Below are 26,718 nucleotides of genomic sequence, written 5' to 3'. Positions count from 1 at the left end.
GATACAAAGAACGATTAAATTCGGTCTTTGTCTCTGTTCCCTTCATCTGCTGGAATCTCCCACCTCCTCAGAGATCATTACTATCAATATAAGCGGTTTGGTAAATATCTGCATGCACACACGCGCGCACACACACACACACACACGTTTTCTCCACACAAATAGAAATATGTGGTATAAGTTGTTCCGTAGCTTTTTTTTCATTTAACAAAGTGTCAACATCTTTTCAGTTCAGCTCATGTTTTGTTATGACTGCGCAGTATTTCATTTTATGAACGTACCAAAAATGTTAGTAAACAAATAAAAAAGGTTACTTTCTTATTTTTCTTTATAAACAATGCTATAGTAAATACTTTTGCATACAGACTTTTGTGCATTTGTACCATCATGTCTTTTTTTTTTTTTTTTTTTTTTTTGAGACAGAGTCTCACTTTGTTGCCCAGGCTAGAGTGAGTGCCGTGGCGTCAGCCTAGCTCACAGCAACCTCAAACTCCTGGGCTCAAGTGATCCTCCTGCCTCAGCCTCCCGAGTAGCTGGGACTACAGGCATGCGCCACTATGCCCGGCTAATTTTTCTATCTATATATTTTTAGTTGTCCATATAATTTCTTTCTATTTTTTTAGTAGAGACGGGGTCTCGCTCTTGCTCAGGCTGGTCTCGAACTCCTGACCTTGAGCGATCCACCCGCCTCGGCCTCCCAGAGTGCTAGGATTATAGGCGTGAGCCACCACGCCCGGCCTGTACCATCATGTCTTATAGAATAAATTGCCAGAAGTGGAATTTCTTGGTCAAAGGTATGTGCATTTTAAGTTTTGATAATGGTCCCAAACTCCTCTTTACAAATATTTGTTCCTGAACTTCTAGGCAGCATCCCACACCGACATTGCACCAATAAAAAGGTCTTTTTAAATTTATTAGGCAAATACAATACATCTTCCATGTATATTATTACATGGTGGCATAAATCAAATAAACTCAGAAATACGTTAAAGTGTGAACAAAAATAGGGTCAATAAGATAATGCATTTTTCTCTAAAAAAAACCTCACAATAAACTTACACTCAAATGTTTTGACTGATGTTTTTTTTTTTTTTTTTTTTTTTTTTTGTTGAGACAGAGTCTCACTCTGTTGCCCAGGCTAGAGTGAGTGCCGTGGCGTCAGCTTAGCTCACAGCAACCTCAGACTCCTCGGCTTAAGCGATCCTACTGCCTCAGCCTCCCGAGTAGCTGGGACTACAGGCATGTGCCACTATGCCCGGCTAATTTTTTCTATATAGATTTTTAGTTGTCCATATAATTTCTTTCTATTTTTAGTAGAGACGGGGTCTCGCTCTTGCTCAGGCTGGTCTCGAACTCCTGACCTCAAGCGATCCACCCGCCTCGGCCTCCCAGAGAGCTAGGATTACAGGCGTGAGCCACCGCGCCCGGCCTTTGACTGATGTTTTATATACATAGGGATCTGGGGTTATCAAAGGGATTTGGAATTTTCTCTAACAACAATTTACTAACCTTAGTGTATTAAAAAATATGTGGATTTTGGAGGCAGAAACTGCAGGGATCAAATCCCAGCTCTACTTCTCATTGTGTGACTTAGAATTTATTGACTGATGGTGCTCTTGAAAATGAGTTTCCTCATTTTCCAATGATGTAATAATACTACCCACTTGTCAGTGCTGTGAGGATCACATGAAAAACATGTAAGTGAAGATCTGATATAGGGCCTAGCACATAGTTGGGAAGTGCTCAATAGATGCTAATAATAACTATTATTAAGGTTAAATTTAGTTTATAAATATTTGTCCATAGAAAAATATTTATTTTCCTCCATCCAGCAATTTATATTCTCTAGGAACAGAAAGATGGAATAAGAGTAACAGATACACTCCAAAATTAATTTCTCTCTGCCAAAGGTTCCTGGATTCATAAAGTTGTATCAGGAAAGCATGAAACGTGATAGTTCCCCCATATCCACGGTACTTAGAACGTGTGGCCAAAAAGCTGCCCATCACCTGCAAATTATCATAGTTTCTTATTCAAATAGCTTTAGCGTTTTTAGAAGTGGCGTATCTTTTTATTTTGTGACTCACTGGGTGACACAGTCTCTTCCAGTGCTATGCTAATTATTCCTGTATAAGGCTAAATACCATTCTTTTACTTTCAGGCTACTGACTGCAATCCTGTCTTGTTTGCAGACCTAATAGGGACAAGAAGGACAGAGTGTGAGAAAGTCCCATGGGAGCAACCACTCAAAACATGTGTCCTCCTGGGGGCTGTCAGCAGGCTTATCATCCCTATTAGATAACGGGGTAGAGCAGGGCCAGGGTGGCCTGCCCACAGTCACATTAATCAATCAATCCAGGGGCTAGTCCCGGTCTAAGACCTCATATTTGGACTAGGGTTTCTGAACTGCTCATTCAATATCCTTTCAGTGGGTCTACCAACAGGAGGCGTAACCTAAAGGGAAGGTGGGCATTCTTATGAGTGAGAAAGACTTCTCCAAAAACATACACTGTACCTTGGTTCTTCATCTGTAAATCTTCTACCAGAGTTTGCAAGCTTTCCAGTCTGTTCTGAAGCTTCCTGCATGTTTTTCCTGTTGTTTCTATTGGCGGAGACTGTGAATCTATTAGAAAATTGCTTAGATGTGACATTAAAAGTCTATTCAATATTTCTTTTTAGAAATCGTCCAATTACAGGCTATACAACTTTTCCTTTAAAATAAAGGAAACTTTTTTTTCACGTGGAGGGTTTTACGGTAGACAAATTCTAAAAGAGCTGTAACACTCAAACTTTAAAACACTATTTTAAATAGAGAAAAAAATGTTTTATCTAAACATTAAAACACCAGCTTATATGATTTTGTTTCAAACCAATCAGATTTACTATTATTTAGCTACATGGTATGGGTGAGAAGACTACTTCGAGTTTAATAATACAATCTGAATTATAAATGACAGCTTTTGACGCCAAACCTGAGTAGTTCCATTCACTTAGGGTTTGGAGGAGCACAATCTAACACAGACATGGGCACCATTTTTGAATGTGTGTGAGGCCAGCGCCTGTGCAAGTTGTTGCCACCTGGAAGAGGACGGTCTTCCATGATGGGAGAAGGGGCAGTGTGGACACTGCCCCAGCCACAGGGGACCTGGAACAGATGTGGCAGCAGCAACTGCAGAGGGCCTGGAGGCATGTAAGCTATTCTCTGACAAGTATGCTAAGTTTTGTCAACTTCTAAAAACACCTGATTGTTCACCTGTAAGATTTAAAATTTGATCTTAGCCCCTGACTAGCTGTATAATCTTGAGAATATTTTTGATGGTTCATTTTCCTATCAAAACACCCTTTTCACTACAGAAATCAGTATTAAAGGCAATTATCTAGAAATTATTTTAGTTCAAGGGGATAATAAAGTTTCTTAGATTTTTCAATATAAATAACATAAGATATGTAATGTTTGATGAGAATCTGACAATAAGGGAGAAACAAAGAAAATGCCATGCCGTTGTGTAACATAATAATGAGGTGACAAGCGGCACTGTTTTACTCCTGTGATAATCACAGCTCTCACAGGTAAATAATACTTTAAATTTTTAAAAATATTAAATGAATAGCTTAGAAACATACGAGATGAAAGAGGATACAAGTGCAGAAAGATAGTAAAAAAGAAAATGTACTAACCTGTGTGGTCAGGTATTTTTTTTTTTTTTCAGGATCTAGAAATATGTAAGGCATAGTATGCCTTTTTTAAAAGGATTTGTTCTGTAAAATTTGGTTTCAATCAAAAGGCTGCACTCAAGGATCCAGAAGGCCATATGTGGCCCCGGAGCCGCAGGTTCCCCACCCTTGAAAGGACTAAGAGCTGACTTGACAATGATGCGCGCTGGCCTATTTTATTCCTTACAAAAGAGGATGATGTCATTGAGCGTAGCGGCTGCTTGGTCGTTACCATACGTGCGGAGAAACGTTTCAAGTTCAATTCAACATACACATATTTAACATCCGCTTATTTACCAGGCCTTCTCTTATTCTAAATCAAACCATTTTCCCCATCTGTCTTATCAAATAACAAGTGAACTTAAAATTTTAAAAATGAGAAAATTTTGACAAATCTGGATAGTTGACGCTTGCACTTACAGAGACTGAAGGAGAGCCATGATTTTAAAGAACGTCAATAAGAAAGAAAAGTCACTCATATTTATAAGATTCAAAACCTTATAGTAAAATAGAGGGGAAAATCTATTATTCATGTCAGAGAAAAATAGAGATAATAGTTACATATAATATTTATATATTTTTACTAAGGTTTACATGTGTATATACATAGCTGTTCTATTTAAATAAGACCCACTTAAGTTACACAGTATCAACTAGAGCTTGCATATAAGAACTGCATGCAAAATCATATTAATTCTGAGTAAAAAGACCTTGCAATTCAGCAGAGTAAGAAATTAATTAATCCCATCAATGATATCAGATTATTCTTACCTTTAACAGACTCAGTTGAATGAATAGGTTTGGCGCATCTATACTGTGATGGGGAACCTACCGACTCTTCAACTGAACTAGTCAGGAGTGAATGCACTGGAGATTTCTTAGGAGAAGAATTGAATGAACGACAAGGTGAGTTTTTCACAGATGGACTTGCTAAAATTTTGCAACGACAAAAGTAAAAGGACAGAACTAATTAAAAATAGTACACTGCACCTCTCAAAAAAGTCAAACTTCTATAAGAAAATGTTCCCAGTGATAGGAGGGAGAGGGGATATTCTGGTAAATATCTGAGATTTTGGCTACAACTAAAAAGGGCTATCCACTGTAAAGAGCTATGCCTTAGGAAGAAGGGGGAACAGGAACTAGACCTGCCCTTGTGGATCTGAGGTCTAGCTTCAAATCCTCTTAATTCCTGATGTCATTAAATTGATCTGGGTTGCTGGTGTCCTTAGTTGTCAACAAAAGCAAGCAAGAATGCTCTCTAGGGGAAGATAACCTCATTCTAAGCCTCAAATCATCTGTACAACTTTTCAGATATAATGTGTCTTACAATAAAAATGACAAGGTATGTGAGGAGACAAGATGATATGGTAGAAAACCAAGAGGAAAAAAAATACAGGTAATAGATATAGATCCATGGGGTCCAGATAATGGGGATATCAGGCCCAGACTTCCACAGATTCAAGCAGCATTACTCCAATCTCCAAACAGGTTCTCCTTATATTAAAAAAAAAATCATACCTGTACATATTAATAAGAACTGATAAAACAGAAAAAGAAAACAAACATAAAAATGATCTTGAAGCTTCCAGAAGGGGGAAAAAGGGCAGATTACATTTAAATGAGCAACAACTAAACTTACAGTTGCTTTCTTAGTAGAAAGAATGGAAGCCAGAAAACAATAGAATGATATCTTCAAAGTGAAGGAAAAAATGTCAATTTAGAATTCTATACTCAGCAAAAACATTCTTCAAAAATGAGGATGAAATAAACATTTCAGAAAAAGAAAAACTGAGAGAATTTATCACCAGCAGACTTACATTAAAGAAACACTAAAGGCATAAGTAAAATGATATCACATATTGATAATGACACCAGCCAGTTAAGTGTAAATATGTGGGTATATCTAAATGAATATTAACCGTGAAAATAATATATATAATCCATTGTGGTAATTATATTTATAATTTCTGCTGATAATTAAAATATGTAATAACAACTGTACAAAAGTTGGAAGGATAGTGAATGGAGTTTACATGCTCTAAGGTACTTACAATGTATGAGGAAAGGTAAAAGCACTCATTTATATTAATCTAGTAAGGCAAGGATATATGTTGTATTATCTTGGGTAATCGTTAAAACAATAGTACAAAACATATAAATGAAGTAAACCTGAAGGAATTGTCTAACTTCATATAAATACTCTTTTCTTCAAAGTGTTAGTTCCTAAAAGATTTCTCCTAAGCCAAAGATTATTAAAAAACTAAAAATTTGCATTTATTGAAGAATATTGTGAGCTTTTTATTTATTTTAGAGATGGAGTCTCTCTCTGTCACCCAGGCTGGAGTGTAGTGGCAGGATCATAGGTCACTGTAGCCTCAAACTCCTGGGCTCACGCAATCCTCCTGCCTCAGCCTCCCGAGTGGCTGGGACTACAGGCGTGTGCCACCAGGCCTGGCTAATTTCTTTTTCATTTTTTTCAGAGATGAGTTCTTGCTATGTTGCTCAGGCTGGATAATTTTGATTATAGGTATACAATCATACATCATTTAACAATGGGGCTATGTTCTGAGAAATGCATTGTCAGGCAATTTTATTATTGTATGAACATCATACAGTGTACTTACACAAATCTAAATGGTATAGCCTCCCATACATCGAGGCTACAAATCTGTGTGGCATGTTACTATACTGAATACTGTAGGCAATTGTAACACAATGGTATTTGTGTATCTAAACATAGAAAAGGTAATGTGTTGCAGTATGACATTATGATACCTATGACATCACTAGGCAACAGGAAATTTTCAGCTCCATTATAATCTTATGGGACCACTGTCATATATGTGGTCCCTCATTGTCCAAAGGGGTATTAAGCAGCACATGACTGTATATTGACACTCTTCTATAAAAGAAGAAAAAATTCGGAAACATCTTTCTCCTATCTCTTTTCATGTTGCCTCAATTATTCCTATTTACATTATTTATTGTCCAGATTTATAACTACATTTTTGTTGAATAATCATCATTTTCAGTTTCATTCTTTCTCATTGATTCTGTTCTCCTCTATTATGTGTCTGTTAGTTTGCCTTTGCCTTCCAAATCTAACATATTTTCTATAATTATTTTTTCTTCCTATTTTTAAAAATTCTTTCTGTTTAATTTTCTCTATGGCTATCATTTCAGTCATACTTATTTTATTCTTCATTCTAAAAGGCTTTTTCCTGTAATATTTTTATTTTTCTCTTCTACTGCTAGTCTGAGTTATGCCAGTTTGTTTTTCAACAGATTCTGTTATCTTTCAATCTCTTCCTTCAAGAGCTTGTTTTTATAGAGAGTATCTTGTCTATAATTCCTTAGAAATTACATGAAGAATCACATGTCTTGATTCCTCTCCTTTTCTTTCATCCATTCAATAAATACTTCTTGAACACCTGCTACGTGCCAGGAAAGTTCTAGGTACCTGGAATCTATCAGGGAACCAAACAGTTAAAGACATCTGCCCTTATGCAACTTTTGTATCACAGGGGGTGACACACAATGAACAACATAAATTAGTAAGTTACATAAATATGCTGGAAGACGATAAGTGTAATTTGAAAAAAGAGGGTAAGGGGGACTGGAAGTGTGGGAAGGCTGATTTTTAAATAAGGTGGTGAGCGTTAAGTCTCACTGGGAAAGGGACATTTGAGCAAAGGCTTTAGAGGAAGTGGGGGGTTAGCAACTTGGAAGGAACAGGGGGTATAAAATCCCTGACGTGGAAGCTGCCTGGCATTTTCAAGGAATAGTTCAAGGATGGATAAAGCAGAATGGGTGAAAAAGAGAAAAGTAGGAAATGAGATCAGAGCATTAATGGGGACTTAAAGGCAACCATAATGACGTTGACTTTGACTCTCATGGAAAGTGGGTGCCACCGCAGGGTTTTAAGCAGACCTCATTTCTGTGCTTTTGTTGAAAACTCACCTGTAGGTGAGAATGCGAAGCAACTAGATGGATCTTCCAGGTCTCCTGTGTGTAGTGCGACTGGGTCTCTGGAAGCAAAGGAATCGTAATGCAAGCATCCATCTCACAAACACAGCCTAAGAGTTACGGACAGAAGCAAATTAACACAGGCAAGCCTGACGGCTTGAAATATTAATATAAAGTCAAGATGGCAATGGCAACCCTGAACTGCAGAAATCCTACAATAGAATATTTTAGGAGGCAGAGTCAAAGTTGTATTATCTTTTTGCTTTCAGTACCTATGAACACTTTGCAGAATGAAAATATAACAATAAATAATCTTGGTTAGAAAATTCATTTTTGTGTAATAATCGTTATAAAAACCAAAACACTTTTCTCATGGATTCTAAGAGATGTAATCTTAATGACTCACTGACAAATGAAGAAATCAAAGAAATAACAACAACAAAATCCTCTTAGCATTACTAGTATCAGTTTATAAAACTATAAGACTTAATGAAATCAATAAGTTGAAGTAAACCACATAGCGCTCTGTGAGTTGGGTACCGTCTGAGAATATTATGTCAGCAGTTCTCAAGGTGGTTCCCTTTCAGGGGGCTTATGAAGTCAAAACTATTTTCATTATAATACTAAGATGTTCTTTGGTTTTTAACCCAGTCTCTCACAAGTGTACAGTGGAGCTCCCCAGAGGCTACATGACACCTGATATCATATGATTAAATGCATAAACAGGTATGAGAATCCAGTTGTCTTCTATTAAGCCAGTCATGAAATTTTAAAACAATGCCTTCTCAATGATGGGGTTCCTTTCCGAGTAGCTCAGTGTGGGAGCACAGAGGCAGGACACAGAAGTGGTCACAAGCTCAGGAGACAGCTAGACCTGAGTTCAAATCTGGGCTCTACTGTTCCCAAGCTGTATGACCTTGGCAAGTTGCTTAAGCAATCTGAGTCTTCATTTCTAACCTATATACAGGAAAATAATTTCTCCCTCATAGATTATATTATTATTATTTTTTTGAGACAGGGTCTTACTCTGTTGCTCTGGCTAGAGTGTAGTAGCATCATCATAGCTCACTGCAACCTCCAACTCTTGGGCTCAAGCGATTCTCCTGCCTCAGCCTCCCAAGTAGCTGAGACTAAGGCACATGCTACCACACCTGACTAACTTTTTCTATTTTGGTAGGGACAGGGTCTTGCTCTTGCTTAGGCTGGGCGCAAACTCCTGACCTCAAGCGATCCTCCCACCTCGGCCTCCCAGAGTGCTACGATTACAGGCATGAGCCACCGCGCCCGGCCCTACTTCCACATTCTTAAGAAATAAAGAGGCTCAGATATCTCTATTTTTATAGGTGGTGAAAACAGAAAAGATAAAAATAAATTTTTCTAGGCAGTCAGTCAATAAATAGCCCTTATGAGTATAAGCAACTTGAGGACAGGGCCCAGGTCTATCTTGCTCCTTGCTATATTCTAATGGCCTAGCACAATGTGTGGCACATTAAGGACAATTAAAGATTGTTTGAATTAATGAATGAATAGTAGTAAAAGGGAAATTTTGCAAATTGGGGGCTGGTATGACAATTTCTTACCTACTAAGAGTTTCGCTTGATTTGCTGCCTTCAGTGGAGTCCCTTAATGAGTTATTGCTTCTGTTGGCAGAAGGACAGGAGAAATTAAAGACTACACAATGTTATTTTCTTACCAATGTAACAAAGGTCTGTGAGGGAAATTATTTTTTTTTGTTTTGTTTCTTTTTTAAAAATTTTATTCTCTAGGGTGGAATGGTATCATCTGACAGCTAGATGGATAGATCATAAATATTAACTAAATGATAAAACAAAATTGTTCCTCTGAACATTACTTTCAGATAGATATAAATTTAAAAGAGTGAGATTGGGGCACTGGCTCCTCCAGGTGAAGGAAATAGTATGGAGAAAATCTTGAGGACACAAAGAAACGAACTCTTGGGAATCAGGAGTAGCCTGGTTTGATTACAGCATGATATTTGAGTAAAAGCAGAGTGGTGACAAATCAGGGAGACTCCACAGTGTCAGACTGAGGTACCATGCACTTAATGCAGCAGGCAGTGAGGGGCTACTGAAGATTTCTTTTTCTTTTTCTTTTCCTTTTTTTTTTTTGAGACAGAGTCTCACTCTGTTGCCCGGGCTAGAGTGCCGTGGAGTCAGCCTAGCTCACGCCTGGAGCAACCTCAAACTCCTGGGCTCAAGCAATCCTCCTGCCTCAGCCTCCTGAGTAGCTGGGACTACAGGCATGCGCCACCATGCCTGGATAATTTTTTCTCTATATTTTTAGTTGTCCAGCTAATTTCTTTCTATTTTTAGTAGAGACGGGGTCTCACTCTTGCTCAGGCTGGTCTCGAACTCCTGACTCAAACAATCCTCCCACCTCGGCCTCCCAGAGTGCTAGGATTACAGGCGTGAGCTACCACACCTGGCCTGAAGATTTTCTTATAAGATTTCTTATAAGAATATCTTATAAGAATAACAAATTAATATTAGCCTTTTTTTCTCTTTTGGCTAAAGTCAATTTTTAGAAGTTATCTTTGATTTGATTTGGAAGTTGTCTTGTTTGAGGTTATGGATTTCATTTCTTTAATGATTTCACTTAAAAATCCAGCTATTGAATTATTGATGAAAATAGAATTGTTTTTAATAAGGTTCTGATAATTCAAAATTAAGGTGGTTATCATTTCCTTCTGGACTACCCTTTTCCCAAAAGTTATACAGGCCGTTGTAAATATGTGTATATATATTACAGAAAAAGTCTTCCATTTTTGGTAGACTTATAAAAGTCTACCAAAAATGGTAGCATATAAAAAATAGCTTCATATGGGTAAACATCAGAAAAATTTAAAATTAAAAAAATGTCTATTAAGTTGATTTCTAGAAAGTAAATTACTTTAGCACATTTCATTAAAATCCTTTTTAGAGTCAGTTAAACAATAGAACAGCTTTCCTTCAAGGAACCCAATATGCCCATTAAGTGCCACGTAAACTATGCAAACAGACTTCCCAAATTACCAGGCCACATATAAAATTCTTAGCCAATTAATATGATTCAGAATTTCTGATTCTTTTTACCTCTGGCATATGTCTGATCTCAGGCTTGATTCAGTAATGCATTCTCTTACTCGATCATCTCTGTGTAGACAAAAAACTCTCAGTTAATTATATAAAGAACAATTTCTAGATTTCATGTCTTTTTAGAATAATCAATTATTTACATGTATTAATATTTAATTTTCTTTAAGCTGCAACTGTATTTTTTAGACTTCTAAGCAAATTTTGCAAAGGGCTGCCTCTGGAGTTCACTGACTCAGAAATGCTTTCTTCCCATGGACTCTTAAGAGTCTTAGGCTGAGTTTAGGCTCTAGTGACAAGGTCATTGTAGGATTACAGCAAATTAACATAAACTATCTAAAGGCAGGGACCAAATGTATTCATGTTTGATACAGTCCAATAGAGTTCAAGCCCATCATTAGTGGCTGGAACGACGGAACCTGATCAGGGAAGCCCTGGTCCCTCGGAGCAATTGGTGCTGAGGGCCAGGGCTCTAACTTTCCCTCTGGCTTTGCCTCTCTGCTTCATCAGAGGGGGCACGTGAACCTATGCCTAAGTTTGCCCATCTGTGAAATGAGCTTACTAATACTGCCCTGGCTTACAAGGCATATTACGGTTATGATAAAAATGAAAGTGCTCTGAAAATGAAAATATTCCTTGATGGAGAGGTCAATGGAACATTTCTGACATTATGTGATTCAGATGTAATGTTACGCTAAGTAACTGGGCTGTTACTAGCATGTTACTATTTTTATCAATATTAATAACAATTAGATAAACCCAGCTAATATTTTGGTACCTCAAGTTAATATATACTAATTGGACATTCTTAAAGAACTAGACTGTAGACGGTTTTGTTTGTTTGTTTGTTTGTTTTTTGAGACAGAGTCTCGCTCTGTCGCCCCAGCTCTAGTGCAGTGGCATCATCAATCATAGCTCACTGCAACCTCAAACTCCTCGGCTCAAGCGATCCTCCTGCCTCAGCCTCCCAAGTAGATGGGACTACAGCCACATGCCACCACACCTGGCTAATTTTTTCTATTTTTAGTAGAGAGGGTCTGGCTCTCACTCAGGCTGGTCTCAAACTCCTGACCTCAAGCAATCCTCCTGCCTCGGCCTTCCAGAGTGCTAGGATTACAGCCATGGGCCACCGTGCCCAGCCTAGAGATTGTTTATATATAGGTATTATTTCAGAAAGTATTACTTTTAGATATTTGTCATATAATCAGAAAATGAATATTACAACAATGGGTTATTATATTAAAAATATATATACCATACCATACTATACCATACCATATTAAAACGCTTTAAGCTAAGCTAATCTGAATGACAACACACAATACAATTAAAAAGCACTATTTGAAAATAATATGAGAACCTCATTGATTTTTGCAGCTATGTACAGGGAAGGGCTGGGAATCTAGCTGAATCCTTTCTGCATCTGACCTTTTACTAATCTCATGTAAGTCAGTGGCATGAATACCTAGAGAACCAAGGTCTTTCCTATTAGCTTATACCTGGAGTGTTACGTTATTCTCAGGGTTCTAGTTTTAGCTCCACCATCGAACTGTGTGGCTACAGAAAAGTCAACCTTTCAAGATTTGTATTTTTCTCATTTATAAAAATGGAATAAACAAATTCTACCCTGCCTTGTCTCAAATGGTTGTTGCGACATTTAAGTAAAAGTATGGATGCAAAATTTGTTAGGGATTATAAATGACAATACAAATGTAACTTTGGGTGACACCTTGCACTGACTACTTTCTGAACAGAATGACTATGTACTATTTTCTCTTCATGTCAACTTCTCCATTTTCATATTGCTTTCCCTGGTAACTTCAGATATCCTTTCAGGTTATTTAAACCTCACCCTCCGAGAGAGTCACACGTGGCCAACTCAATGGCAAACCATTGATGAGATTAGCTTTCCCACTCTGAGTGCACGCGGTCTTACACAGCCACACACAGGGGTCCCAGCGATGGCGTTCTCCCGTCCTCCTCCGTCTTGCCCAGAGGCACGGCCGGCTCCTCATTGATCACGCTTCTCAACTCCTGCAGAAGCTGTTTCAAGTCCCGCGTTGGGTCTTCTTTCAGTGTGTTAGCTTTCATAGAGTGCTGAATTAAAACAATTTACAAAACAAAGACACTTTGGTTTTCAGATTCCTACGCTATTTCCTATTACAGAATTAATTCATCTTGTAAATAGAGACTATGGAAGAGCAAAAGGAGGGAAAAATTCACCCATAATCTTACTACACAGAGATAATCAATAATAATGAATCAATAATGAACATTGTACTACATCTAATTGATATATATACGTGTGTATACATTATACATGTATATACACACATATATGAGATCAAACTACACACATTTAAATTTAAACTTTTTTTATTTTAAAATTTTAACAATGTAGTATAAACATCCTTACCGTGTCATTAAATATTGTCAATTATATCAGGGCAAAATAATTTCAATGCTTTGTTTATGGCGAAAACAATTTTATAAAGCTACAGAACTTTAGAAGTAAGGAACTCTTTAGAGAAGAGTTAATCTACCCCCCATATTTTGCTGATCAATAAAGAGACATCCAAGATTTTCAAACTGTGTTAGTACTTGAGGATAATATAAGAAGTTTATAGTGTTCTCCAATGCATATTTATATAATAAGAAGTACAGACATTCCCAATAGGCACATCAAGAGGGGAAACCAAATGACAGTCAGAAGTTGCCCAGAGCAGGGGGACTCTATATCCTTGAGCTATATTCTAGCCCAAGATGTCCATCCCAGGTAGAGTTACACTTGTCACACAGATTGGCTGCTGAGGGATGAATACTGCAGATTTTTGGTTCCTTGGGCTTTACTTTTCTAGGGTCCATGCTAACGAAGAGCTGATGTTACTGGCATACCTTTTTCCTATCCCCACTAATAAATCACCTATAGTGTCCAGCTGAAGATATCAAGAGTTCTGACTAACTAAATGTGTGGTAAGTATGGTCTTTCCAGTTTACTGATGGTCATCTTAACCTTGAAATTGTCGTGATGAGTCAGTCTAAAGTTTAATAACTTAGACGCCATTAAATTATTAAATTTGACTCCATTCATTTAGAAAATACAAAGATGAGAACCAGTATCTTAATTATGAATAAAAACATTTGTCTCTAAGAAGATTTTACCAAACACTGGCTTTGTCTTGTCCTAGTCCTGGTACATATAGTATCCAATGTGGAATAAAACCTCACAAAATTGATAAAGAAAACCTTATCCTATTGTAATCTTCAGTCACCTTAGTTCTAACCTGGACTTCATATCTTCGTATCTTCTGCCCACTAGAAAGTTTATTTAATAAGCGTTGGCAATTATTGTTAAAATTTTAAGCCTTTGACATTTATCATAAATGTCCAAGGGAAGACGCCCTCCATTGTAGTCAATACTGGGTAGAAAAATTTGGAACTATAATGTCCCATATTACCTTTTTAAAATATGATAAAATTTAAAATCCAAAACCCATTTGACCCCCAAGGATTTTGAGTGAGGGATTGTGGACCGGCATTATGTTCCCTTGACTGTGTCCATCTCCTCTGCTTAACTGACATCTGTGAGGATGGGTGTCATGTCCTAAACACAACTGTGTCCCCAGATCCCAGTGCAGTGTCTGGTGTATAATCATATGCAGCAAAGTCTGTGGGATAAGTTGAATTTATGAATTCTCCATAACTCTACTTTTAAAAAGCAGATTGAATTTTAGAATTTTAAGGTAAAGTTCAGGTTACAACAACAGATTGAACATATGCATGTAATTTTGCTCCCTCCTGAAAACCCATTAGAACTTCTGGAAGAGGAATTAAAAAAAAAAAAAGGACAAACCCACAATGTTGAGAAAAACAGGATGGGAAACCACAGCCACAGAAGAGAAGGACGGTGGTAACAGATTTGGCAGGCCTGGGAAAGCTGAGTGCAAGGCAGTCGTGGGAAGGCTGCGCAGTCAAGTGGTTTGCACAGTAGACTCTGCCAAAGACAGAGAGACGGGCAGCACAGGTCCCTCTGCGAGTGAAGGCGATGCTAAAATAAGGACTGGTGGGGGAGCTATTTAGGAAGCACTTAGGTCCCTAGATCCCCTCTCCCACCTCACACCCCCACTCCTCCACGGCAGAAGTTTGGAAGGTTATTCTCAGGAGAGAGTAAAACAGAGCTTCTGTGGATTGGGGGATGCCAGGCACAGTTGAGAACATAGGTATTGCACAGAAAGTTGGGGATAAAGGAGCCAGATATATTTTAATGCCAGATACGGAAATACCACACCCACACTGCTCCAGGCCTGGCTCCTCAGCTTGTTTTATAGAACTCTGGCAACCAAACTCTTACCTCCAGGGAGGGGGCTTGAAGACTAGCTTAAAGGAAAGACTTAACAACACTGGCACACTGGGGTTTCCAACGAATAGCCACTCAAACCACCCTGATGTGAAACTCCAAGTAGATAGCCCTTCACATGCTCAGATCTTCCAATTAACTTTAGCGTTGCATTGAGAGTACAGCCACTATGGAGAACAGCATGGAGGCTTCTCAAAAAACTACAAATAGAACTAACATATGGTCCAGCAATCCTATTACTGGGCATTTATCCCAAGAAAAAGAAATTAGTATCTTGAAGAGATATTTGCACCCCTATGTTTACTGCCGCACTATTCACAACAGCCAAGATACGGAATCAACCTAAGTGTCCAACAACAGATGAATGGATAAAGCAAATGTGGTATATACACACCATGGGATACTATTCAGCCATAAGAAATGAAATCTTGTCATTTGTGGCAACATGAACGGAACTGGAGGACGTTATGTTAAGTGAAATAAGCCAGGAACAGAAAGTCAAACACATGTTCTCACTCATAGGCAAAAGCTAAAAAGAGTTTATCTCATAGAACTAAAAAGTAGAACAGAGGATACTAGAGATTGGGAAGGGTAGGGGAGAAGAAGGGTATAGGCAGAGATTTGTTAAAGGATATGAAATTACAGCCAGATAAGAGGAATAAGATTTAGTGTTCTATGGAACTGTAGGATGACTAGTTAACAATAATATATCACTTAGCTTCAAATAGCTAGAAGGGGGATATTGAATGTTCCAAACACAAAGGAATGATAAATGTTTGAGATGGTAGATATAGTAATTATCCGGATCTGATCATTATATACTGTATTATCAAAACATGATTATGTATCCCATAAATATGTACAATTATTGTCTGTCAATTAAAAAAATAAAATGTTTTATTATGATATAAAATAAAATTCCATCAAATTTGAGGAAAAAGCATGTTAAGTCTAAACTAAGATGTCCTTCAATAGGTGAATGGATAAACTAATGATGGTACATCCATGTTATGAAATATCATTCAGCAATAAAAAAAAATCAGTTAATAAACCATGAAAAGACATGGAGGAAACTTAAATATATATCAAAGAAGCCAACCCGAAAAGACTACAAACTGTGTGATTCTAACTCTATGACATTATGGAAAAGGCAAAACTATGGCGACAGTAAAAAGATCAGTGGTTGACAGTGGTTCAGGGAAAGAGATGAAATGGTGGGACACAGGGGATTTTCACAGTGGTGAAACTCATCTATATGACACAGTAATGTTGGATATATGTCAATAGGCATTTTTAAAACTCATAAACTGTACAAGACAGAGTGAACCCTAATGTAAACTATGGACTTTAGTTAATAATAATGTATCAATATTGGCTCATCAATTACAACAAAAGTACCACACTAATGCAATATGTTAATAGTAGGGGAAACTGGAGGGGGTGACAGGAAAGGGAGTCTATGGGAGCTCTCTATATTTTCCAATCAAATTTTCTGTAAACCTAAAACTGCTCTTAAAAAATTAAGTCTATTAATTTAAAAAAAATTGTAGACTTGGAAGCAAAAACAATAAAAACTCATATCAATTTCTATGTTTATTAGCAGGGCATGATATCAGGAACACCCATTATACTGCACCTGTTTCATTACCATTTAATAATTTTATATGTAAAATTGGTAGTTCGTTTTCACTTCAATATGTAGCTATTGTTATTTGTTTACAAACAAGTTTGAACATATTTCATGTTTATTGGCTACTTGCATTTTTTTATTTGTGAATTTTGTAACCACATCTTTAGTACACTTTTAGAGTATATGCCAACTTCATCTGGATATATAAGAACTCTATATAGGATAGATATTAACCCTTTATTGAAAATATTTTTCTGGTTGTAGTTTCCTTTTAGTTTTGTTTATGGAGGTTTTGTGATTTAAGTGGTTCTATTTAGTCAAAATTACCAATCTTTCTGTTTAATGTTTGTATATCTTAGAATCATTTTGTTAATTCACTTTTAATACTTTATTACTTTAATTCATATGCAATGCATTTTAATGTATAACATGAGCAAAGTACACTTTTTAAAACTAGAAAATAGCTAGGAAATAAACAATTCTAAAATATTCTTTACATATAACTCTTACCAGGCTGGTAAAGAACTAACTAAACACAAGCTCTTCTTGAAGTTACTGGAGCCCAGCAAAGGATCTTGCTCTCCCTCACCCCAATCCTTTGACCCTTAGGATAATCATTAAGGCTATTTCTAAAGGACATATATTTGCAGGGTAAAACTTCTACAAGCTTTTGGTTTCAGGGGAAGAATATAAGCTTATATCTTAAATTGTTTTTTTTTTCCCCTGCCCCCTTAAGTTGTTAAACTTAAGGTTTATATTGTGGTTTCTGTAGTTCCTATTATATTTTGACTCAAATAATTTTATGTTAGATTTGTTTCTAAAATTACTCTTAAATTATATCTCTAATGTAACTTCATCTTCTCCAAATGATTTCTCTAATGGCTTTGAGTCTTATGAGTTATGATGTAAGATAAATAATGCCTAGGGAGGGTGTATACTTCCAAACCTGTTCTATCTACATTCTCCAAAGATAGAAGATAAACAAAAAAGCTAAAAATAACAGCTTGATCTCATTCAGTTTGAATTAGACTATTCTATTTTGAGAATGTCTGCCCAAATCCAGCTCTTAGACTTGTATTCCTTTTAGAAGATTGTAATAAAATGGAATATAAATATACTATTTATATAGTATTATGTATTAGAAATAGATACATAGGACATAGGACAAAAGTTATCAAGTGTTGCTAAAAATCTTGCCTGCAGCATGAATCCTTCATAGGTAAAGATCAAGCAGAGCAAGTACAAATTATACAACCAAAATAAATTATATGATCTTGGAAATATTTTGTTTTTATATGCTAAAATGGCCTTAAATATACCATCAACTCGCCTGTGGCATTTGAAGTGCTACCTACTTGAGTCATCTCAGCATTTGCTTTGTAATCTGGAAATGCTTGTGATGGAAATAACCAAAGAATTGGTTATGAGCCTATTAAATAATTTAATTTAACAATTATTGTTAACATTAATCCCATTGAATATTTCATTTTTTGTTTTCCCCAGAGAAAACACCAAATAGTAAAGAAAATATTTTCATTTAGCGGGACTCCACTGGATTTACAGGAAAATGTATAAATCTAAAATCTAGACATTGAAAATGCCATAACTATAGATATATTATTTTTTAGTGCAATTCTTTCCAATTTAAAAGTACTTAGATATTATGCCATTTGCACCATGGATGGTAAGGCTGGTTACTTACATGAGACAGGAAGCTGGCTGTGGACTGGGAAGATGGCGCGTTAGAATTAGAGCGGGTGACAGATGCTGGCTGGAGAAGGCGTGGCTTCACTGCCGGATTTGAGGTATATCCAGGGCCCTGAAGTTCCTGAAAGACAATAAAGAGGTGAGCAAAATCATCGCCAACCTACAACTGCAAAGAATTGTGAGATCAAAATGTATTTGATTTCACAGGCAAAATCCATTATTGAGACTTTAAAATATATATGTAACTTTAAAATAGGCTTCTGAAAACAGGCAGATATTTCAGTAGGAAATCTATTTTTAAAAAACAGGTTTTTGTCACAGAGATTATATCACTTTTGCTATCCCCCAACCAAGCCAAGCATACTCGCACTTTGGGTTTTGTACTCTCTCGACTGATGTGCATGGAAGACGCTTCCTTTGCATATCCCCGAGGCAGGTACTTGCGAAACTTGTTTGTTTCACTTGCTTACTGTACACTAAGAATAAAGCGTGGTGCTTCAATTTGTTACTTTATATGAAAAGAATAGTTATAGTATATAACAATGTTTGTATAGATCTTATCATTGCTAGTAATCAGGTGATGCTGAAATATACTTGAATATACCTAAGGTATATGAAGAAAATACATAAGCCCATCGAACAAAGGCATTAGTTTTGCTTAAACTACTATTTATGATGACCTTACTTTTACATCCAAAGTGTGCTGAAGTTTCAGGCGCACAGATTCTTGCTCCTGACGCTGTATTATATCTTGACATTCTGCAAACTGCAAAGATGCCTATAATCAAGCAACCATAAGTGGTTTATCCTCTACTCTTTGTGCACTTTTACTTTATTAACCTATGAAGGCAGAGCTGCCATATCTTCAACTAAACGTCCCCCCTTTTACCGCACTACATTATAATTATCTATTTATCCATTTTATTCAGTAAACTGTGATCAACTGGAGGCCACGTCTGCATCCTCTGTACCCCTAGAACATACACAGGATTTAGTATGTGAAGGGCACTCAAAAGAATGAATGAACTAATGGAATGAACAGTGTTAGCAAAGTATAAAACTTTGTATAAAAATGATCACAACTGAAATTCATTGAGTCAATATAGCACGTTTTAAGAAACAAAGGTAGCAGGGTTGGGATCACAAATTGTTTATCTAACCACAAAGGCTCTGATTTCTTAGCACTCAAGGATTGGTTTTGGTACAATTTTAGGCTTCCAGAGTTTCTAGGCGACAGGAAGAGAGATTTATCTCTCTATAATAAATGGCAATGACAAATAGAGTGTCACTGATCCTTCTCATTCTTTAAGCTGTGTTTTCTACCTACATTTTCTGGACCCTACAAACTGCCAGACATTAGCTTTACTTTATCATTTATTGACATTATTAAGAAACTATATTCTACCTAGAGCCCAAGACTTTTTTTTGTGGTAAGTTAGGTGCTCAGGAAGGCATTTTTACATATTCAGGCCACTAAGGATATCAGGAGCATCTTACATCTTATATCTTCCTGCTCCTGTGACTGTGTTAGTCTGAAAAAGATAATTTAGCAAAAAGTATGCATTATGCCTATGTTTTTAAAACTCAGAAGAGGCTTCTCCATAGGATATAGTTTTTCTTTGTGCTAGGTGATTATGGTATAATGTAAATTGACAAATTCAGTTCCTATCAACACAGAGCTTTTATTCAGAACAATTCTATTTAGTTGATACCTATTTAGTTGATAACGATGTATTTAGTTAATAACTAACCTTGTCCAGAGCAACTTCCATATTAGCAACCTTTTCTTTTAAACGGCGTTCCTGAGACCTCAGAACGTCCAGTTCCCCAGACATCTTGTTTTTTTCTGTTACAACAGTACTCAATTCCTGGCTGAGTTTATTCTTCTCTTCTTTCAGAAAATGTTTCTCCTATAATCACAAACAAGAAAATATCAGAAATAATCCGCTGATGCAGATGCTAAGAGGTACCTGAAATATAATTGAAGGATCCTGAACCAGATAAGTTTAATCATATGCTATTTAATTGCTTCTGAGTTGGGACCGGGAGCTGCTAGAAGTATGTTATTATGTACTCTTCCTTATTTTCATCACTACTAGTATTATTACTTCTTTGTAGGCTTAATAAATCTTTGATGAAACCTACAAAATATGAAATAACTACATTGTAATAAAAAGACAGTCTTTTGGTGAATTGGGATTGAGTAATCATATACCAAATTTTATTGAAATTTATTCCAGACGACAAAAGAGACTTAAAGAAGATGCATTATTTGAAATTTTTGTGGATTTCAATTTTGCTTCAAGGTTGAATATTCATTTCACACATACCTACTGTAGACCCTGTGACATAAGAACAAAGGAGACACGTCCTGCCCTCAAGTCACATTATCAGTCCAGTGGTGAGAATGAGCTTCCTGACATGTTAGTCTCTTTGGTATTAAACAAAATTTCATTAAAATTAGTTTATTCCTTTAAAAAAAAACACCATGGACTAGGTATACAGAAATAATAAATGTATAGTTGTCAAGTTAAAATATAGACATTAACTTGTTGAGTTTGTATTTCCTTTTTGCGTTTGTTTGTTTTAGAGGCAGGGTCTCACTTGTTGCCTAGGTTGGAGAGCACAGTGCCATGATCATAACTCATTCCAGCCTCGAACTCCTGGACTCAAAGGATCCTCCTGCCTCAGCCTCCCAAGTAGCTGGGATTACAGGCGCAAGCCACCATGTCTGGCTATATTTCTTTAAATATATTGTTTTCACAGTGAAAAATGTTTAATGTAAATAAGGTAGACGGTGTTGCCACTGCAATACACATTTTGTAGGCACATAATTTTTCCTTTTCTAATTAGGTTGGGCAGAAAAGGCTTCAGAAAGAAAGAGGCATTAATTTTATAGGTTCCTCCTTTTCATTTGGAGGAAATGTCATTCAGCTATGGTGAACACTCTCCTTTAGGTGGGGCAGGCCTTTTTGATGCCAGCAGGCAGTAGACTCTTAAGCCCTAAGTACCATCAGGGAGGATAAACACTGCTTTAGGTTCCCAAAGGCAAGTCACGGAAGGAGAAAGGGAAAAAAATGAATCAAGGATAAGAGAAAAGGAGGGAGAAAAAATGAGAAAGAACAAAGAAAGAAGAAATAAGTAAGTGTATATGATGAAGGGTGTGCACAAAAGTATATACATACTTGTTAATAGCTGCATTCCAAAGTTTTCAGTAGCTCATCATGGATGGTAAACTAGCAATTACTTCGTTGCACTTATTTTCTGCTTAGGCTATTTACTGGCTCACCTATATTATTATCAGTCCTGTTATAAATCTTCTTCTGAAAACACACATTTGTTCCAAAGTGATATCAGGGAACAGCTGAGCTTAAGGCAAATTTCACAGTCGCTTATGCGCAGTTTCATTCATGACATACTGGTCAATGCAGAACACTGCACTTAGCTAAACAGCTGCATGGGAACACACAACAAGCACACGTGCATACTCCTCAAGCACCCATCTACCAGCTACCTCAGTTTACCTCAGTTATGAGCCACATGCATCCACATTTGGTGTTACAGAAAAGCCTACTTCCACCCCTTCACCATAATATACAAGCTGTAACCCTTAATGCATACTTCTACAAGAAAACTTCAGGTCTTTTTCAAGGTAAATGGCCTTACTTATTGTGGTATTTGTGTATTTCATAACAATTTAACAGTGGTAAAACTGTGTTACTGTTTTAATTAGGTTCTTGTTTTTTATGTGTTCTCATAAGCCCTGTGGTTTTTATTACACAGTTTTGCACAGCATAGTGATTTTTAGGAACACATATATCATATTATAATGGAACTCACTGTCTTTTGTTTGGAATCATTCTCTGCGTCTATCAGGAATGTCCTTTTGCCTACTTCCCACATTTAAAATACTAGCTATCTTTCAAGACCCTGCTCAGATGTTTCTTCAAGATCTTTTCCCTCATTCTCTAATCAGAAATAAGCTTTTCTCTTTCCCCCTTGCACTTTGTATCTCTGGGATGTCGTATTCTGCTTTGGAGCGTATTAGCGAGCGAACACACTGGCTTCCCCTCTCCGAGAACAGGGACTCACCTTATTTGAGTTTGTCATTGCCTCTTCCAAGAACTGTATCTTGCTCTGGAGGGCGTCTATCTGGCCTCTTTTGGCTGTGATCTGCTTCTGCATCCCCATGGCCACTTTCATAGCTGGGGGAGAAAAGGAGGCAAACTGTGCCTTAGTTTCTAAAGTTTCTAACGTTTGAGAGGCTACTGTAATTTGATGGTTAAACTTTATGAGAAGGTGACAAGTAAGATCAAACCTGGGCAGTTGCAAGGGAAAGATCACAGACAGGTCTTCACTTTTCATAATTTTGGGATATAATAATTTTTAGCTACTATTAGAGATTTTGAGCTAGGAAATATATATACGATGAAGTCTTGTGGGGGTTTTTTGGCTACTGAAATTAATTTCATTGGCCATTATAAGTTGCCATATTTCCACGGGCAACTTGTAAACTCACACATATAGGAAATATACATAAATATATAGTCATATAATGAATAATGTATATTATTATTAAAATGATTTTTCCAGAAACTCATACTTAAAATACCACCATATATACTATATATTTTTTAAGATTCTAGTGATATCATGAACCATTCAATTTTCATTCTCATGGTTATTGTCATGTGCCTGGAATTCACTACTGTCTCACTAGTCAAACTGCCAGCATAAGCATGTATGTGATTATGTTTGGAAAACTGACGATGACAGGATGAGAATGTTCTAGATGGGTCAAAGGCACTGAATACTTAAGAAATGGCAGAGCATTGAAAAGATATATGAAGCTCATGTTTACTTGGAAATTCAAAGTCAGAAGACTGTATGTTTTTTCTCATAGTCAGCTGAGGAAAGAGGTTTGAAATGCCACTGCTTTTGAGTCTCAGGTCTGGCTGTAGCTTAGAGTTTAAAAAGAAAAAAGAAAATGTACCATTCATTAAAAACAAACTATCAGAATGAAAGGTCTGACTTGTCACTAACAAGATAGAGTTCTTATACCTAAACTGCCAAAAATAGGGTTCACACAGACACAGTAAACTGATTTATTAATAGATCAAAAATCAAACATCATTTGCTCAACACTTGGAAGATTTCTGATCTAAGTGGATCATGGCTGGCCTTCAAAGGTAATTTTCTCAAATAAATCTCTTTTATTTTAAACTGATTTTATTCAATGAAAACAAGAATTTGAGAGCTTGTTTGGAGGTTCTAGCAGGGGAGCGCAGCTACTCGTATACGCTGGATGGAAGAACGGTCTCCTCTATCGGAGAAGGTTGTCCTCTTCAACCCAGATCAGCCAAATCAACCCTGGCAATCAATGGCGTGACACATGTCACAGCCAGATCACCCTCACATCCCAAAACAAGAATTTGAACGGGAATACAAGGATTCCCTAGGTAACTTGATAATTGTGACGTCCCTGGGGTTGTGGTGGACATGCCCAGAGGGCTTTGAGACAGGGGTGGCATCTGGGGGTAGGGGGGCAACCCACAGATCCCAAAGTGGGTTCTTGAGTGACCTCTCCAAACCCCACCATTTTCTCAGTGTCAGCCAGCAAAGGGCCAAACCACCAAGAACCACACAAAACATGGAATGCTTCAAGAATTTGCCTGTCATCTTTGTGCAGGGACTATGGTAACCTTCTTTGTATCATCCCAATTTTAGTATATGTGCTGCCAAAGTGAGCATAAAAATAAATCTTCTCACATCAAAAAAATATTGAGAAATGGAAAAATGTATTCTTTAATTAGGTAAATATTAACCTTATAGTCAGCTAATATAGTCATGCCAACAATGATATGAATAACATGAAATGACAGATAAATTTCTTCTCTCTCTGTGTTAGTATGGACAGAAGGTAAAAAGGGAACAGGTCTAGGTGGCGAAAAGGGACCCCTCACCTAGTAGTTCAATTTCCAGGGTTCCTTTGCGTTTTTGTCACAGAGAAGGAATCAAGTACTGCCAATTAGCCACAGATTGATAGTTTATATAGATAATACACATGTTGAAAAATAAGGAGTGGAATGAAAATTGATAATTTGTGTTTATAGCCTTAAAAATAATTAATTGACATTTACAGACATTGAGATCTGTTGGAAATTACTGAAATAGCTAGAGGATAAAAGGAAGATTCAGATACTGTAGGGATTAAATTAAGCACATGGCAATTTCCCTAATGAACTACTGCTACATAACACCCGATTACTGTATATTTCTCACATTATCTGGCACTGTGAAGAGGTGGTAGGCAATGTATTAGGGTTTGTGTTTTAATAAATCTAGACCAATGGAAGTAAAAACAAAAGGAAAATTTTAAAATCTAATAGAACATACCATGACCATCAGATCCTTCCATTGACTTTAATGTATTCCTTGTTTGTTCTAGTTCTGACTGGGCAGATTTTAATTGCATTTTCAGCTTATTTGTAGTAGTTTCCATTTCTTCACTTTTGTTTCGAAAATTCCTTTTTAAGACTTCATAGTCCTCTATACAATATGATAATCGATAATAGAGGGTTACTTTTTTCTATCCCAGTATTATAAAGTATATTTTATTTGCAATTAATAATCACAGAATTTTAAAGCTAGAAGAAAACTTATTTAGCTACATCTTTGTTTGTTACAAAAATGAGATGTACGCACACAATTCATCTATCTGACTCTTTAATCTATTTGGGTGGATCCTCCTCCTTTATCTACTTATTACACATTGTTTTTCCCCAACTATTGTAACTAGATCATATCTATTTCATATTAAACTTTCTTCTTGGATGAACATGTCCATTATAGCAGATTTAACCACCATCTGTAGGTAGATGAATCTCTATGACACTATAAGTAACCTGAGGCTGCCATGTGTCTTATCTGACTTTATATCTCTAGTACCTATCAAAATACCTGGCACAAACTCGTCATTCACTATATTAGAAAACACACACACACACGTCCATCTATATATTTATTTATATTTATCTATTGATATATGATTAGATTTACATATAAAAGGAACAAAGATTCAGCTCCAGCTATCCAGACATTTCCATGTGGACATGTGTCCTAGTGCCACCTGAAACCAACTGCCTCACACTGACCACACCTTACCCTCCTGTTCTCAAGCTGGCCCCTCCTTCTGGTCCCCTCTCTCAGTTGTTGCTATCATTACCCTCCCAGTACTACAAGCTAAAAACTTGAAACCTATACTTAACCCCTTCAGTCACTAAGTCCTATTGATTCAACTTCCGGAAACATTCTTAATTCTTTCCTCTCCTTTGATTCTCACTGCCACTGCCTTCGTTCAAGTCTTCATCATATTTTCCTGGGACTACTGCAAAATCCTCCGTAAATGGTTGGTCTCTGTCTCTTTAGACTTGCCTTCCTCTAATTTACCGGCTAATACAATCCTTCTAAAATCTGATGACAACGACCTACTGCTTAATATCCTTTGCTGGCTCCACATCGTCTAGCTCTACCTATCTACTACCTCATTCCCTTGTACTTCTGCTCCAGCGAATGCTTCTGAGGTCACATTATGTTATTCATGCCTTCATGCTTTTGCCCATAACGCTCTCTCTGCCTGGAATGTCCTTCTATCACTTTTTCACCAGCCAAATTCCTTTCTCTCTTTCCAACCCAGCATAGCTGTCACTTCCTAACAGGGGGCGAATTCTCTGTCCTCTGTGCTATCTTTGAACCCAACGCACTTCCACTGTAGCTCCCTCGCTGGCCCGCCACCCATGTCCGTACAGGTCGGTTTCCCCAGCAGACTGTGAGCTTCATGTGGGGTTTCTAGGACTATCACAGTGTCTGGCACAGTAAATGCTCAGTAATTACCGACTGTGTGTGTGTGAAGTACATGATGATACTGTCCCACACCAATCATGAACTGGAGTGTTTCAACGTTTGATGTAAGGCCTTGGATTTTTCCTTTCGGTAAATTTGCAGAAGTCTGCTTACATGTCACTTCACTATCAGACCTCTAGTCAAGCTATTTGACTCAAAGGACTCCATGGAAACAAAACTGTGCAAACAGTATGACTGACGCTGAACACCTGTTGTCCTCCTGGGAGCCTGGAATGTGGATACCTCACCCTTCTCTTAGCAACTCAGTACAGAATTTTCTCGACTCTGAAGGTTGACTAAAGTTACGGTTAGCGAGTGTAAGACATGGCAGCTCTTCCTGGAGAACTATG

At 37.1% G+C, this 26,718-nt stretch overlaps 1 protein-coding gene, 1 non-coding gene and 1 pseudogene across 3 annotated transcripts in view; all 3 read right to left on the bottom strand.

The window, feature by feature from the left end:
• Positions 1-26,718, bottom strand: part of CCDC158 (coiled-coil domain containing 158) — a 67,794-nt gene that overhangs the window by 479 nt on the left and 40,597 nt on the right. The window contains exons 14-24 of one of the 2 annotated variants that reach the window (XM_069457355.1): positions 24,863-25,015; positions 22,559-22,671; positions 20,218-20,376; positions 19,152-19,244; positions 18,462-18,587; positions 12,709-12,869; positions 10,773-10,832; positions 9,261-9,320; positions 7,675-7,742; positions 4,486-4,644; positions 2,516-2,623 (exon numbers count right to left, since the gene is read on the bottom strand). In XM_069457355.1, coding sequence (XP_069313456.1) covers positions 2,516-2,623; positions 4,486-4,644; positions 7,675-7,742; positions 9,261-9,320; positions 10,773-10,832; positions 12,709-12,869; positions 18,462-18,587; positions 19,152-19,244; positions 20,218-20,376; positions 22,559-22,671; positions 24,863-25,015 — 1,260 coding nt within the window. The remainder of the gene's footprint in view (positions 1-2,515; positions 2,624-4,485; positions 4,645-7,674; positions 7,743-9,260; positions 9,321-10,772; positions 10,833-12,708; positions 12,870-18,461; positions 18,588-19,151; positions 19,245-20,217; positions 20,377-22,558; positions 22,672-24,862; positions 25,016-26,718) is intronic. The other variant, XM_069457356.1, reaches the window with a different exon arrangement.
• Positions 2,757-2,786, bottom strand: LOC138375180 (U7 small nuclear RNA; annotated as a pseudogene).
• LOC138375160 (U6 spliceosomal RNA) lies at positions 24,111-24,217 on the bottom strand. Its single transcript, XR_011231422.1, has one exon. It is a non-coding gene; the product is annotated as a U6 spliceosomal RNA (small nuclear RNA).

Source organism: Eulemur rufifrons, chromosome 24 (genome assembly GCF_041146395.1).
Source record: "Eulemur rufifrons isolate Redbay chromosome 24, OSU_ERuf_1, whole genome shotgun sequence".
NCBI classification, from domain to species: domain Eukaryota; kingdom Metazoa; phylum Chordata; class Mammalia; order Primates; family Lemuridae; genus Eulemur; species Eulemur rufifrons.
This window is presented reverse-complemented; position numbering and strand designations above follow the sequence as displayed.